General features: G+C 32.8%; 5 protein-coding genes across 12 annotated transcripts; 4 read left to right on the top strand and 1 right to left on the bottom strand.

Annotated features, from left to right (window-relative positions):
• Nucleotides 1–111: 111 nt before the first annotated feature.
• Nucleotides 112–1,552, bottom strand: Csl4 (exosome component 1 Csl4). 7 transcript variants are annotated; one of them, XM_078177315.1, is made up of 6 exons: nt 1,240–1,552; nt 1,056–1,173; nt 870–985; nt 541–789; nt 392–473; nt 112–302 (listed from the first exon to the last, which is right to left on the bottom strand). In XM_078177315.1, exons 2-6 carry the CDS (start codon nt 1,096–1,098, stop codon nt 193–195), a joined length of 600 nt encoding a protein of 199 aa, XP_078033441.1. In that variant the 5' UTR covers nt 1,099–1,173; nt 1,240–1,552; the 3' UTR covers nt 112–192. The 7 variants fall into 7 exon arrangements, with proteins under 7 accessions (XP_078033441.1, XP_078033442.1, XP_078033440.1 ...); XM_078177316.1 differs by having other exon boundaries at nt 1,056–1,113; XM_078177314.1 differs by having other exon boundaries at nt 1,056–1,218; nt 1,286–1,552.
• Nucleotides 1,553–1,837: 285 nt separating this feature from the next.
• Nucleotides 1,838–3,508, top strand: Ublcp1 (Ubiquitin-like domain-containing C-terminal domain phosphatase 1). Its single transcript, XM_078177308.1, has 2 exons — nt 1,838–2,100; nt 2,293–3,508. The coding sequence occupies exons 1-2, from the start codon at nt 1,941–1,943 to the stop codon at nt 3,117–3,119; spliced, it is 987 nt and encodes a 328-aa protein (XP_078033434.1). The 5' UTR covers nt 1,838–1,940; the 3' UTR covers nt 3,120–3,508.
• A 170-nt stretch (nt 3,509–3,678) lies between these two features.
• Nucleotides 3,679–11,146, top strand: Sp3 (phosphatidylinositide phosphatase spermathreecae). Of its 2 annotated transcripts, XM_078177303.1 has the most exons (13): nt 3,679–4,016; nt 4,434–4,810; nt 4,884–5,144; nt 5,217–5,371; nt 5,445–5,617; nt 5,678–5,870; nt 5,943–6,270; nt 6,376–6,446; nt 6,695–6,919; nt 7,232–7,453; nt 7,538–7,848; nt 7,917–8,126; nt 8,199–11,146. In XM_078177303.1, exons 1-13 carry the CDS (start codon nt 3,920–3,922, stop codon nt 9,164–9,166), a joined length of 3,591 nt encoding a protein of 1,196 aa, XP_078033429.1. In that variant the 5' UTR covers nt 3,679–3,919; the 3' UTR covers nt 9,167–11,146. The 2 variants fall into 2 exon arrangements, with proteins under 2 accessions (XP_078033429.1, XP_078033430.1); XM_078177304.1 differs by lacking the exon at nt 6,695–6,919 and having other exon boundaries at nt 3,745–4,016.
• Nucleotides 11,147–11,350: 204 nt separating this feature from the next.
• LOC144467638 (rRNA N(6)-adenosine-methyltransferase ZCCHC4) lies at nt 11,351–14,670 on the top strand. Its single transcript, XM_078176528.1, has 5 exons — nt 11,351–11,560; nt 11,629–12,176; nt 12,360–13,059; nt 13,133–13,766; nt 14,564–14,670. Exons 1-4 carry the CDS (start codon nt 11,512–11,514, stop codon nt 13,381–13,383), a joined length of 1,548 nt encoding a protein of 515 aa, XP_078032654.1. The 5' UTR covers nt 11,351–11,511; the 3' UTR covers nt 13,384–13,766; nt 14,564–14,670.
• Htra2 (HTRA2-related serine protease) lies at nt 13,940–15,855 on the top strand. The gene is made up of 7 exons (XM_078176529.1): nt 13,940–14,475; nt 14,547–14,670; nt 14,767–14,853; nt 14,931–15,125; nt 15,198–15,348; nt 15,414–15,582; nt 15,660–15,855. The coding sequence occupies exons 1-7, from the start codon at nt 14,114–14,116 to the stop codon at nt 15,820–15,822; spliced, it is 1,251 nt and encodes a 416-aa protein (XP_078032655.1). The 5' UTR covers nt 13,940–14,113; the 3' UTR covers nt 15,823–15,855.

The following is a 15,855-nucleotide window of genomic DNA, read 5'->3' as shown; positions in this document are numbered from 1 at the left end:
TACATAACTATTTTACGCAAAGACTATTTTGACGCGAAGAAGTGTGAAAAATGCCCGCTTTACGGCGCGATTCGGCGGGAAAGTGGTCCGATTACAAAGTGTTAAAGTAAATATGTTATAGTAAATATAATTTAATTTATTTATTGTACGTTTTACAGAAAGTAAGAATAAAAAGTGTATTGTTATGTATTATTATTCTGTAACAATATGTTCAGGAACTACTTTTGCGACTTTACGATGTTCCTTACGTAATGTTTTAGGACACTGCATTTGTGTCCAACTTATAGGTACCATAGCTACACCTATAAAATAGTTATCGTTGATAATACAGATATGATTTCTTATCTAATTGCTAGATTATTAATGACAATAAAATCACTTAATAACTTACCTTCTTCACTATGTGCTATTACTACACCTAATTCATTTTCTGCAGTACTTAATTGGTAAGTGTGTGCTTCTGTCATTGGTAACTATTAATTGTATAAGGAAATATATAAATCTATAATGTAAATATGTAAATATAACAAAGAAGGATACAACTCTAGCAAGAATAATATCTCCAGGTCTAAAACATTTATACATTTGAATATTATCTTTGTCTATTGCACGAACATCTTCTTTCCTTAAAATCCCTCTGTAAGGTCTTGTTAATACAATATCACCTACGCATTTTATACTGCACTTACAAAACCTTTGATTAACAATAGTGATCATTGCAGTTACTATATCGCCAGGTGCAGGAACAATACTTTGTTCTGTTATGCCATGAACTTCGATTGTATGTGTCTAAAATATACAAACACATTGTAATAACAGAATTATGTCATATATAAATAAGAGATATAATTTTAGTAATATAACCATACATTTTCTTGTGGTACCAATTTAACAACACCTGCAAGTTTGGAATAAATGTAACCTTGTTGTTCGTAAGTTCCAGGTCCAGATATATTAATTTTATCGGAAGCACATAGTCTTTGACCTGTTACAAATAAGAGAACACTCATTTTTATTTTTCAATTTAATTTTTTGTCCATTAAATGTTTGCATACAATTACCAGGTACGCAGACCACGAGTTCACTTTGTTTCTCCATGTTGTTGTTTTAAGACTTAACCGAAATATTTAATACGAATTTATTTACAGTGTTTTTTCTTTATTCATAATAATGCTGTGTAAATATTTTTGCAGGTTATCTTAAAATTCAATGTATAGTCTAAAACCATATAATACGTACGTAGAAGTTATCCTTATTATAGTAATGCGATCTACTCCCTGCATACCTTCAGGCCGCAACCTGATTCGATAGTGAGGGATGATATAGAAATTTTTTTGCTCTGTTTAACTGACAATTCAGTGCTGAGACAGGATTCACTGTGCATGGGAATATGCACGCCAGCTTAGGAAGTAAGAAAAGCGTGTAGGAATAAGTCCCGTTGTCCCATTACTGTATAATATGGCACAGAAAAAACATGTGTACTCCCTAAGCTAACGCATACATTCCCATCACTTTACTACGTATCCAATTCACAATAGACCTTGGCTCAGCAATGAATCATCAGCCAATCAGAGCAAACAAATTTCTATGTCGACTCTCGCTAATGAATTAAGCTGCGGCCTGGAGGTAACTAGGGGTAGAATCTCATACTGTTATGTGTGTATCCTCAATAAATATTATTTTTAATAGCGTCAATAAATTAGGACTATAAACAAAAAATGGTATTGCATTAAACGTCTATGTTAATCTCAAGTCTGAGATACATATGTATGTCATATTTGTACATATATGTACATAATGTAATATATGGTGCCAGCCGCAACGTACGAATGTGGTTGTTTGGATTTACTATTCCACTACAGTGAAACGTAGTACGTGCGCAGGCAATGATTTCGTAGTATATACGCATCGTTTGGTGTCGCGTCATTATATTCAGAAGAATGGAAGGTGAAGTAAAGATTATTGTCAAATGGAGCGGAAAAGAATACGAGCTTCCGGATATACAACGTGATGACACTGTCTTATCTTTAAAAGAACGTATACACAAGCAAACGGGCGTTCTCCCCGAACGTCAAAAGTTGTTGAACCTCAAGTTCAAAGGTTATGTTTTGAACTGTCTTTATGTTTGTCTCGGCCATCATTTTTTTTCGGAGTAACATTAGTATTTTGATGACACCCTATTCTTTTTCATTAATTTTGAGTGTTTGCTGTGATGTTGGAAATTTGCATGAAACAGTTTTCTAAACAATTTGAAAATTGATCAAGTATCTATAGAATCTTTCTCTCCACCAGGCAAAGCAGCTCAGGATGCAGATATCATAGGGAAATTGGGCCTGAGGCCAGGCTTCAAACTTATGCTAATGGGATCCACTGAAGAGGACATTGCAGAAGTAAGTCATGCACCGAAAGATATGCCGGATGTAGTTAACGATTTAGATATCGAGGAAGAAGAAGTGGAAATTGAGAATGCAGAGATTTATCTTTCCAAAATTCAAAAGAGAATTGAACACTATTCCATCACAGAATTAAATCCGCTTAGGGAAGGAAAGAAGCTTTTGGTATTGGATATAGACTATACCCTTTTCGATCATAGATCAACTGCAGAAAGTGGAGTAGAGTTGATGCGACCTTATCTCCATGAGTTTCTAATGGAAGCTTATGTAGATTACGATATAGTAATTTGGTCAGCAACTAGCATGAGGTGGATCAATGAGAAGATGAAGTTACTTGGAGTTTCGAGCCATCCTCATTACAAAATAGCATTCCACCTTGACTCTTTAGCTATGATCTCTGTTCTCACACCAAAGTATGGTTTAGTTGGAGTGAAGCCTCTTGGTATTATCTGGGGAAAGTATAAACAGTTCTCTGCAAAAAACACCATAATGTTTGACGACATTAGGAGGAATTTCATTATGAATCCACAATCCGGATTGAGAATAAAGCCTTTCAGACATGCACATCTTACTAGAAACAAAGATAGGGAGTTACTGAAGTTATCAGAGTATTTAAAATTAATAGCTAAAGTTGATGACTTTCAAACTCTCAATCACAGGAAATGGGAGGAATATAAAGCTAAGAAAGCTAAACAAGAAAGAAGAAATGAGACCAACAATGAGTAAACTTATTGAAAATGTTAAGTACTTGTTAAATTTTATGAATCTTCTCACTATTTAGAAACCATTTAGAATCCATCATTAACTACCGTAAAGATAACGATGACAAGAAACATTGAATTCTGTATAAAGAGAAGGATGAAAAGGATGAAGGCATATATAATGCTTAGAAACATATAGAAATTTTCAGTATTCTTCCATTGAACGATGATCTTAATGATGGATAATGATCTTAATTAATCGTTATTTACAGCGCTTCAAGTTTTCATGCTACACTGCATAAATTCGCATATTTTCACATGCTTCTTTGTATTTATGATGTACTTATGAGTTACATGAAATATGTACAAAATGTGTAATCAAAGATAATCTAAATAAAGCCTTTGTACTATAAACTAGTCTGACTTATTTTTTTCTAAAGTTATTAACCTTTTTTTCAATGAAATATATAATATAGTCCTTGAATAAGTAATTTAAAATTTCATTATTGTTCTGTAAACAACAGTTGAAAAATTTCCATGTAAAATCTTAATATCGGCTGTGATCTGCAACAAATAAATTGCTGAATACATATCCATATCACCATCTACACTCTGATCGAAGACGCAGGTCATTATAAGAGATGTATGTACACATACATGTATGTACCCTGTGTCGACGTTTCGTGAAACAGACTGTATTGTTAGTCGCGCACGCAGGAGTAAGATGGCGATTCGTCCATCGTAGGTGGACTATCGAGAGCAATCGAGAGTGCTAACATTACACATGCAGTCCGGAAATCATCTTCCCGCAGATAAAACAGAAGAATGGAACTGTTTCGCACTGACACGCATTTTATTTTCGTGAAAGAGCAATATAGTCTGTGGTGTGACAAATTTACGGGTGAATTTTCTGCGAAATCGGGTGGGTATATATGTACATGTACATCTTTGGTAGAAGTTCGTATACGTTCGCACGTCAAACGGAATACACGTTCCAATTCCCAATTTATAATTCTCACATATAATCGTTATAGATCTCTGTGAAACACAAGCAAAATAATTTTGCACTAATTCATTCTATGAGCCAAAGTACCTGGTATTACTTGACACAATAAGAGCGTTATTTATACGTTAACCAACGACTAAATCATTACTACTAGATTAATACACGTAGGGAAATACATATGTTGGTGGTAGATTGTGTTTTTGTTTGCAATAGCTATAGGCTGTTAATTATGTAAATGCATGACAGACGTTTCAGTAATTTAATTATAGGTAAAATTTATGGTTTCAAGTTACACATACTTTTAATTATCATTGTTTATAAATTTATCTACAGATTGGGAATGGGCCTCTCCAAATGACTTAGAATGTTTGGGAATATTTTATGGGATCATTGGAAAAATAGAACAACCATCAGTGTTGGAACCTCGTTTAATGCTGATTAAAGAAGTTTCACCAGCTGGAGAATTATATGGAGGTCACATTGTATACAAGATTAAATCTATTACATTTTTACATCTTGGCTCAGAAAATAATGACATTGGACTCCTGGCATGTAAAAAACATCAGAATCTGCCAAAGAAAAAGAGTCAAAGTAGTTTGTTTGACGTGCCACAGAAAGCAGCTTTTGCCAAGACATGGGGAACCATTAAGAGTGCAACCAATACTATAAAAAATACTACACAACAAGCAGCTGCACTAGCAACATCTCAGGTACTTCTAATTTAAAGTATTGTATGATGTTAGTCACCAACAGAATGTAAAAGTAATTTAGAATTACTCCCAGGTAAAATCTACCGTATCTAAACGAAGTATTGTAAAGGATAAAGAACGATTTGAGAAGAGGATTCTTGAAGAATTACACAAAGTTTTCTCAGAAACAGATTCTTTCTATTATTGTCAAACTGGTGATATTACTAACAGCCTACAACGACTTTGCAATACAGAATCAAGACTAAATGTAGAATTGGATAAACCACTTTGGCAAAGAGTAGATGACAGATTTTTCTGGAATAAACACATGCTGCAGGATATAATTAATCTAAAAGTTAGAATCATTAAAAATTTCGTCTGCTGTTTTAAAAGTTTCATGTTCTTATAAAATATCTTACTTTTCCAGACAGATAAAGCAGATTGTTGGATTTTACCTGTTATCCAAGGATATGTGCAGATAGAGAGATGTAAAGTAGAAGTTGGTTTTGATGGTCAATCTCAACATGAGACCTTTAATTTAGCTGTTATATCAAGGAGAAGTAGATTTCGTGCTGGAACACGGTGATTATCTTTTGTACTTATAACTGTGTCATTTAATGATTGATGAAATAATATTTTTTCTGTAATGACAAAGGTACAAACGACGTGGGGTGGATGATGATGGTAAATGTGCAAATTATGTAGAAACAGAGCAGTTAGTGTGGTATCACGACCATCAAATGTCTTTTGTACAAGTTCGAGGCAGCGTGCCTGTATACTGGTCTCAACCTGGCTATAAATATAAACCTCCACCACATATAGATAGAGGTAATTAATTAACATGATCGACAATTAGACGAATTAAAGTAATTGTGCGTAATATTCTAGGTGAAACGGAAACACAGGTGGCATTTGAGAAACATTTTACAGAAGAACTTCAATTGTATGGTCCAGTTTGTATTGTCAATCTTGTAGAACAAACTGGCAAGGAGAAAATTGTTTGGGAAGTTTACAGTAATCATGTAATAAATTACAATCATCCAGACATGACATATACATCGTTTGATTTTCATGAATATTGGTAAGAACATACTAAGGTTTTAGCTTAATGTATTTTGAATTGTTGCTAAATATATCTTTGTGCCTAACATAGTCGAGGAATGCATTTTGAAAATGTGTCTATCCTGATCAATGCATTGGCTACAGTACTGACAGACATGGGGTACTGTTGGCGTGATAAACAAGGAACAATTTGCATGCAGAAGGGAGTGTTTCGGGTGAATTGCATAGATTGTTTAGATAGGACGAATGTGGTGCAAACTGCTCTGGGTAAAGCTATAATGGAAATGCAGTTTTCCAAACTAGGACTAATACCGCCAGACGGTACGCTACCAACAAATATCAAGCAGACATTTCAATTGCTTTGGGCCAATAATGGCGATATTATTAGTAAACAATATGCTGGAACAAATGCTTTGAAGGTTTGTACTTTGGTAGTTCCTTTTCTCATTGGTTCTCCATTGATCATAATCGAAACTGTATCGGCTTCTTAACTTTTATGATATGTAGTTTCTTACTGATTATAGGGAGATTACACGAGAACAGGGGAAAGAAAATTTACTGGGTTAATGAAAGATGGCATGAATTCTGCAAACAGGTACAATCGGACAGCCATTATGATACATGCCCTGCATTGCATTAGATCATCACTCTCATTTACACATCCTACACAACACATTATCATATGGTTAAAAAAAAGTCCTTTCGAGTGCTGTAATTTTTTTTTCTATACAAATAAATTATTACAAGCTGTTCCATTTGATAATGTTAATACGATCATCATTTAAATACCGTTTTCTCTATACATGCATAGAACCCTGACACTATCCTTTCATTTTCCTATAGATATTTTCGACAACACTTTATGGATGACATACGTCAGGTGGCAATAGATATCTTGCTAGGGAATCCCATCAACGTTAATGACCTGAATACCAATTGGTTGCACTATTTAGACATCTTTGATAATTGCTGCAATGAGATAATTCCCATGATAACGACAAGCATAGAGCTTCAACTTGCTACCTATCCTGAATTTCTTTATGCCAGAGCTATGTATTATTTAGTAAGGTTCGTTCGAAGCTTTGTGTACAAAGATTTCAAATCGAAATACATAAAGTATTACTCTGAACATTAAACATTGTCAGTATATAGTGTCCAACAATAAGATACATAATGATAGTGTAAACTTCTATCTAATATGATATTTAAAAATTGTTTTTTGATGCATGGCAAAGCTTCTATTGCATGTCAGGTGCTTGTTTTTAAGTTTGTTCTAAATCCTAAAATGTATCCCTTTATCTTTACGAGACAATCTCTTACTACTTTAATTTATCATGATATTTAGAATTCGCATGCTTTTACATCGATCTTCTTTTTCAGATATTACTTAAATCGCTTCAGAGATGTTTATAGACAGGCAACTATTGATATGATGTTAGGGAATTCAGTGAATGAGGAAGTATTTCAAGAACGCACAGAAGAAGAAGATAATGCAGCAACTGCAATTCATGTGAAACTATTAATAGAGGATTGCAAGAAACTACTTGTACCTGACCCAGAAGTTATTCTAGGCAGCTGGAGTCTTATAGATGCAGATCCAGTGTATGTAATGCATTTTATATCACAGGATGGATTTTTTTAAAGTATCGTAGACTAATTTGTGGTCACAATCTCTTCTATAAATAGAACTGGAGACCCAACAGAAACGGAAATGGATACTATTCTTATTTTAACAAAAGACTGTTATTATGTGGCTGATTATGATGACCAGATCGACAAAGTCACAAATTACCAAAAAGTTTCACTGGAGGATATTGTACTGATCGAATGTGGAAAGTCTGAGAGTTTAGTTTCTTTGTTTAAAAATAAACATTTTTACTGCATTAGAATCAATTACAAAGTAACCAATGAAACTGGTTATTTTCACATGTTTCGCAGTACAAATTTACAGTTTTTTAATAATATGGCTGTCATAAAAACTGAAGAGGAAAGCACAGGTATAAACACAAGTTTTTATTTGATATTTAATTCTTAGACAAATGATATATTAATTTATATGTTTTAGAGTCTTTAAGAGCAATCTGTGAAACTTTTGCTGTTGCAATAGAAATGTCAGGTTTACAAAATATTCCTATAGCAATAGATGTAACAATAGATAGACGAAAGAGTAAGCTAGTTAATGTTAAAGGATCTACGGGTCTCCTAGATCTTTCATCCTTTCCAGAGTTGACCAGGAACGTTTCAGAAACACAGTTGTTAGCTCTTAAAAGTGCAGGTATATGTTTCTTTACAAATAATATAATTTACCATTGCTCATGTAAATAATATCCTACAACATTTCTTATAGGAACAAAAGCTTTGAATAATATGTCAGAACATTTCAGTAAATTAAACAAACTCAGTCATAGTTTTAGTGCTAGGAAACCGATCGACATAGCAAAAAACATAGGCAAAAAATCTGAACCATCTGCAAAACCCACCTTTACGGTTGGTGGTAGAGATATATCCGGGAAAATACAACGAAAGCGTAATAACAGCAGTAGCAGTAGTGATGATGAGAGTATTTGTATACCGTCTGGCCCCTTAGAAAAACCAGAAAACTTTAGCCATGATAAGAATTTAATGGAAGCTTACACTCCATCTATTGGTATCATAATGGGCGTGAAAAATGCTGATGTGGTGGAGCCTGATGAAAACAATGAAGATCACGATTTGATAACACGACCTAATAATATGCCTGATCAAAAATCTAACTTACAGGTTCAAAACCCAGTATTTGGGACAAGCACTTTAAGTGCTTCTCCTCAGACGACTGCAGCAACGACACCAGAAATAACAATCCAGAATATGACTGACAGTTTGGTTGATGATAACGAGAGGATGGCCCCGCCCTCGACATTAAATCTTACAAAAAATATTAGTCACTCGTCTGAGGCAATGGAAAGTAGATTGATGCTTAACAACATGAATAGCGATAATTTGCAAACAGACAGGTTGCAGGATAAAAAAAGATCTACCTCGGAACAAGATTTGACTTTGAGCATCACATCTTCTCAAAGTGAATCCGCTTTGAAATCTATAAAAACTAATATCGCTGTCGCTGCAAGCCCAGTTTCATCCACGGCCAAAGATATTTTATCGCCATTCTCGAAATTCGCTAAAGGCGTACAAACATTAGGAGCAAATTTAGATCCTAGAAAATTGAAAACGGGACAGGGAAGTTTATTAAAAAACCTGTCGGACCACCATGTAGAACAACGTCAGAAATTACAAGAAAGGTGGGGTACTTGTCAATCTAAGCTGATTGCTTTGTAAGTTTTTTATAGCTCTTATAATACCTGGAATTTGAATGTCTAGCAATGTGATTGTAATTCACAATTTAGGGATACAATTGACAAGTTAACACAGGCGAACGTTGACTTCGGCATTGGAATTGATACATGTACTTCTCGTTGCTATTGGTATTTACTAGAGACTGTCTCATAACGAAGTCGAATTTTCAAATCATAGTGCACATTTTTGACTCCATCGATTGTTTTGTATTACTGCCATCTTGCTAAAAAGTTTTTGCAAAAGAAGTGGCTATCGTTAAACATTTCCTATGTATTCTCGTAACTGTTACCTTCTATGAAGTACAATGTGGTCAATATTTAATCAACATCAAGTCTCTCGGTGTGTCTTACAAATTACCTATTACTCTACATATGTATAATAAGGGCAAATTAGACATTTGTTCTTAGATTGAATGACGATTTGCAAAATGCTTTTCGCATATTTATATCGAATTTTCACCTTAATGGAATTTGTAACGATTTAATGAAATGGATTCTGACCGTTGTTGCATTTGGATGTTAGAAACTTAAATTGTGAATTTACTAAAACAGTGTGCTTATACGATGAAATTTAATTCCAGCGTTCTTTGATTCCAGTCTTTGCTGCATAATTAAATTTTCTCAGTATACCAAACGTTATTTATTTATTGTATGAATGGCACCTGAACTTTTTTATAAGTTTATCTATTCAGATGAGTATACGATATTTTAAATCTCGTAAGTGTTGAAAGATCGAAAATTTATTTCTGCAGCAAGATAAGCAAAGAAGCTTTGTAGTCAATTATGTAAATACAAAAAGTTACTTAAGTATAGCTTAGCGTATAATGTTAATACTGCTAATTAAACGAAAGTATAGTGCGAAGTAAATATTCCTTTTAGAAGTCTGTACAATGTGCAAACAAGTGTTGATAATTATGTTGAAATAAAACGAAGTAGCCAAGAATGAAAAAATAGCAATGAAACCTTTAGAAGTATTACTTAATCATAAAAACGGGGCAAGCTTAATATTTATTTTGAACGTACAAAAAAGACCTGTTTTTACTCAAAACTTCCAATATCAACGTACATAAATAGTTCCAAAGATCAGTGGTACAATTACAACATTCATACATTTGTATAGCTATGATATATCATGTACATTATTGTACTCAATCAACTATAGTCAAAGTTTGCATATACAATGTATATTTAAATTGTGATGAAGTGTATGTTGTTACTTATTACTATGTTTACGACAATGTACACTAGAACGACCCGAACCCGCGAATTTAGATAGCTGATTTATTGTATGTAAATAACTTAATTTATTTGTAATGTACTGTAAACATTTGATAGTTGCACTAATATGTAGGAGAGTTACAAGTAAGAGTTTTTCTAGTGAATGTTTTTTTCAATCGCAAATAATAGTCTGTGATATAATCTAGCAGAATGTACACAGCCTACAAAAATGTTAGGCAAGTTAAAAATAAAGTGTATAAGTTCTGTAAACCATTTAGGGATGCTTTAAATAAGAATATCTGTTGAAATGGTTTCCTCCATTTAGTTGAATTTATTATTTAGATTTCATGACCGATTATATCCATTCCGTGTATATTAGCTTATTTTGAATGTTTTTAACGATACATAAAATACTTATTTATTGATGCAGTATTATAAATCATTGAAGAGATACGAAACTATATATTTTGTTGTTCGTTTTTCCTAATGAGGCAATGTATGGTCCAATTAAAAGTTTTGAGTATTCAAAACGTTGTAACATGTAATATTATGTGTATTTTTACAATAGGACAATTATAAACAATCCTGATAAACAACGCACGAAATTGTTTATAGTCTATAGAGGCTTAACTTGCCTTATATACATACTAGCAATTACATTTTCGGAAACATATATAAATATGTACATGTGATACAGCAAATAAAATAGCACTTGTAGAAAAATATTCAAATAAAATACTGTGAACTTTACTCTACATATTTTTATCCTTCCTGGAGGTATTAAATATTTTACGTTATTAAAGTTTATAAAATCGCAGTAACTACTCTGTAATTTTCAATTCATAATTTTTGGTAAAATTTAAATTTAAACTTTCGATATTCGATTTCTAATAGATCGACTATCGTCACACGTATCGATTGATCGCGAGATAACTTGGTTTTGAAGCTCATAACCATCGATAACTGTTTTCTCTGTAGTAGTGAATATGAACAATAAAACACGATAATAAATATTAACAATAAGATTTACACTCTCCGTGTTCGGACAACGTTGATGTGATTATTTATTTTTAAATCATTTGTTGACATTCTTTCAATCGAGCAAAGGAAATGGAATGCTTTTGGTCCGATCCAAGCAAACACCCACAATGTGCACATGGTAATATTATTCTAATTTTTTCGTGTTTTTGAAAATAAAGTTTTAAGTCGATATTATTTCTTGTACAGGGCCAACTTTATTATTTGGTAAATATGAAGATGATAAATTGGAGAAATTCTACGTATGTGCAGCGTGTCGCGAAAGAAAGCTGTGTAAATTTCACTTAAACGAAGGGGAGCAATTAACAAAAGAGCAGACAATTAAATGGGAAAATGAACGGAAAGCGTTTACTTCCCGTTATCGTCATAGGTCATTGTATTTATTGCTCCATGAGATACTCGCACTGTCAGCGGAAAAAAGGAATTATTGTCATACTTGCGACAAACTGTTCCATTCCAGTCATACAGATGACAAACACAAGGATCATGACATAAAAAGAGGTATCACTGATCATGAAATGAAATATCCGACAGAGTTTTTAAAGCCTTTAGAAAATTCAAAACGGGAAGCTCAATATTTCTTTTCAAAGAAATCTACAGAGGACATAGTAAATATGCTTGTGAACTGTGGTGCGAAGCAAGTTCTTTGCATTGGTACACCAAAAATTCACGAATATATATCAGATAAATATGAAGATAAAATGTCTTCTCTCTTATTGGATTTTGATGGAAGATTTGTAAGTTCACTGAATTTCACAAGATGATACAGGGTGTTTTGACTAAATGGAATTATCTAAACATGTACCTTATTTACTATGAATAATAATAAATAAGGCAGATATTTAGGTGACATTTGGTTGACTCACTCTTTATATAGAAGTCTAAACAAACTAAATTATTTATATTTTTTTATATTGCAGCATAATTTTTTTGGACCATTAAATTATTGTTGGTACAATCTACTAAACAATCACTTTTTCCATGAAAGTTCTGTTCAAGTGTTTAAAGATTTTATGATGCAAAATGGAGGTAGAGACACATACTTAATATGTGATCCACCATTTGGTAGCAGAGTAGAAGCAATATCGTGGACTATAAAAAGGCTTTCTGATCTTCATAAAAAGTGGAATAATATAGAAAATGAAGAAGATTGTTTGAAAATTATTTTTATATTTCCATATTTTATGGAATCTGTAATGAAACAGAAAAGTAACCCACCTGGAATAGCTGGAGGTTTGAAGGATTTGAAGCTAACAGATTACAAAGTATGTTACGAGAATCATTCTCTTTTTGTGGGAAACCCCAAGAATAAGAAGCTCCCTTCGCCCATTAGGATTTTCACGAATATACCATTGCATTTGTTTCAACTACCTAAGTCGGATGGTTACAAGTACTGCAAGAAATGCCAAAGATGGGTTTCTGAAGAGAATAAGCACTGTAAAAAGTGTGAAAACTGTACCTCAAAGAATGGTTCCACGTATAAACATTGTGATATTTGTGAGAGATGTGTGAAATCATATTGGAAACATTGTGAAACTTGTAATAGATGTGTTGTTGTTCAACATGTATGTGGAGAGAGACCGCAAGTGCATGGAAAATGTTTTAAATGCAATGAATTTGGTATGTATCATGTTTGTTATGTATATAGAATAAAGCATATAAATTCAAATAGCTAATTCTTTTCTTTATATAGGTCATACGGAGAAAGAATGCAACGTTATTGATGAGACCTCAGACACAGCATCAAATAAAAAACTTAAGAAGCGGAAGAATAGTGATGATACAGAGTCTAAAATAATGGTAAAAAGAAAAAAGGCCAATGATATACGCAAACTAAAAGAGAAAGTACAAAAAAAACAATTGATAGGTAAAAAACTTAAAGGAGGAATAAAGTTAAAAAAGAATGGCGTAATTAAAATAAAAAATGTTAAGAAAACCAAATAATACTTACATAATACTTTAAATTTGTAAAAAAATTATTATCGAAGAAAAATATGTTCATAACAACGTTATAAATAAAGTTTTTTTTTTTATAACAAAGTAGAGTATAGTTGAGAACCGTTGCCTTAATATATAAATAGCGCCATTACACGTAGTTATAAAATGTTCAAACTAGTAGATAAATTTACCGACAGAGTAAACACATTCTAGAACAGATACAGTAGCGTCACGTAATATTTTAAAAAATATTTGCAGTCGGTAATTTTGTCTATTAATTTGAGTATTTTGTCACTACATGTAATGGCGCTATTTTTATGTTTTCAGTAACAGATGATTTGTACCTTACTTTACGAGGAATTTTATAAAATAAGCAACAAGAAGTATATGTACTTAATATTTACAATAATAAATAATTTTTGTCTACATGATATACATTAAAAAGTGTTTCTTGAACATTGTTGTATGTTCATAGTAGTTCTTAAACATCTGAATTGACGGATTTCATGTCATTTTTGGTACACGTATTTGATAAGAATATGTAGCTGTAAGAAATATTAAATTTGTTCTATATTAGTAACAACAAATAGTCTTTTGTGGTGTCAAGTGGATGTAGAAAATTTCTGTAGCTTTCAAAATATTCTTTGAACTCTTCAATACCATATTACGAAAAGAAATTATGTTTTGCGCGCGGATTATTTAGATAATTTATAAAACTGTAATGGTTGTTTGAAACATGGCGGCCCTCTGGTTGCGCGTACCTTGGATTGTTTTTAAGAAAAATCAATTACAGTATAAACAAGTTGCAGTTTTCCCGTTTGTAAATCAGTATTCTAAATATAAATTTTTTTCTACAAATCGTCAAAATGGTCCCACTTCCAATGATACTGCCAAATATGTGTTAACCTATACTTTCCTCTTCTCTGGATTCAGTTATATTTTATACAAATGGAAGAACAATTTTATATCAATAGTGAATGCAAAGTCAATTAATGTAGAAGATGTTAATCACAATAGGGACAAATACAATTTTATAGCGGATGTCGTAGAGATCTCAGCTCCTTCCGTCGTTTACATCGAAATCAAGGACACTAAAAGGTAGATACAAATTGTTTATGTACGAAATGTTGAATTATTATTGTTTCATATAATTATTAATTAAGAAATAGGTTTGATTACTTTACAGGTAAACCAACTAGTGTTAGCAATGGATCTGGTTTCATTGTTCATTCCAACGGTCTTATCTTAACAAATGCCCATGTAGTTGTTAATAAACCAAACACAATTGTTAAGGTAATTATTATATCATATATATCTTTATTTACTGGATTTATGTAAAATAACTTAAGCAACATTTTTTCAGAAGTTTTCAAAGAATCTATTTCACAGGTACGCCTTCATGATGGGAACACCTATACTGGCATTGTGGAAGATGTTGATATGCACAGTGATCTTGCCACTGTGCGAATTAACAAGGTTCAGATATTTATTGTAAATTGTAATACATGAATTTTTATGCTTACATATTACAAGAATAATTATTTCTTGTACAGACTAATCTACCGGTAATGAAACTAGGTAACTCGTCTACTATACGACCAGGTGAATTTGTAGTTGCTATTGGATCCCCACTTGCTTTAAGCAACACAATAACTAGTGGAGTTATAAGTACTGTAAATAGACCAAGCGAAGAGCTTGGTCTTTACAATAAACAGATGGGTTATATTCAAACAGATGCTGCAATTACTGTTAGAATTTTTTCATTACTTGTCACTGTTGAATCATAGTTCACCTCTTCATTAAATATTGCAACTTTTCAGTTTGGCAATTCCGGTGGACCATTGGTCAATTTGAATGGTGAAGCAATTGGTATAAATGCAATGAGAGTAACAGCTGGAATTTCCTTTGCGATTCCTATTGATTATGCCAAGGATTTCTTAAAAAAGGCAGAAATGCGTAGAAGCAGCAGAGGTAAAACATTATGATAATTGTATTTCACATAGGAACAATTAATACAGCTGACGATATATTATTAGGCGCTCAGAATACAATGGACGTTCCTAGGAGTCGGTACCTGGGAATTACTATGCTCACCTTAGCGCCTAATTTACTCTTTGAACTGCAACAGAGACTCGAAGGAATTCCCCAGTGTATTCGACACGGTGTTCTAATTTGCAAGGTAATCGCTGGATCGCCGGCTGATATGTACGTATATGTGAATCAAGGTACCTTATTATAGAAAACAGTAAACCGAACATAAATTATCGTTTATAAATTTTCAGAGGAGGTCTACGAACTGGCGACATTATAACACACGTGAATGATGAGGCCGTGATAAGTTCCACCAACATTTACAAATCGATAGAAACTTCAAAAGTTCTAAAACTGACCGTTGTTCGACAGATGCTGGTCTTACATTTAGTGGTTGTACCTGAGGATACATGATATGATATGATAATGTATCGTTAATACAGAACA

This window comes from Augochlora pura, chromosome 3 (assembly GCF_028453695.1).
Source record: "Augochlora pura isolate Apur16 chromosome 3, APUR_v2.2.1, whole genome shotgun sequence".
NCBI lineage: Eukaryota > Metazoa > Arthropoda > Insecta > Hymenoptera > Halictidae > Augochlora > Augochlora pura.
Note: the sequence above shows the minus strand (reverse complement) of the source record. Positions and strands in the feature narration are given on the sequence as shown.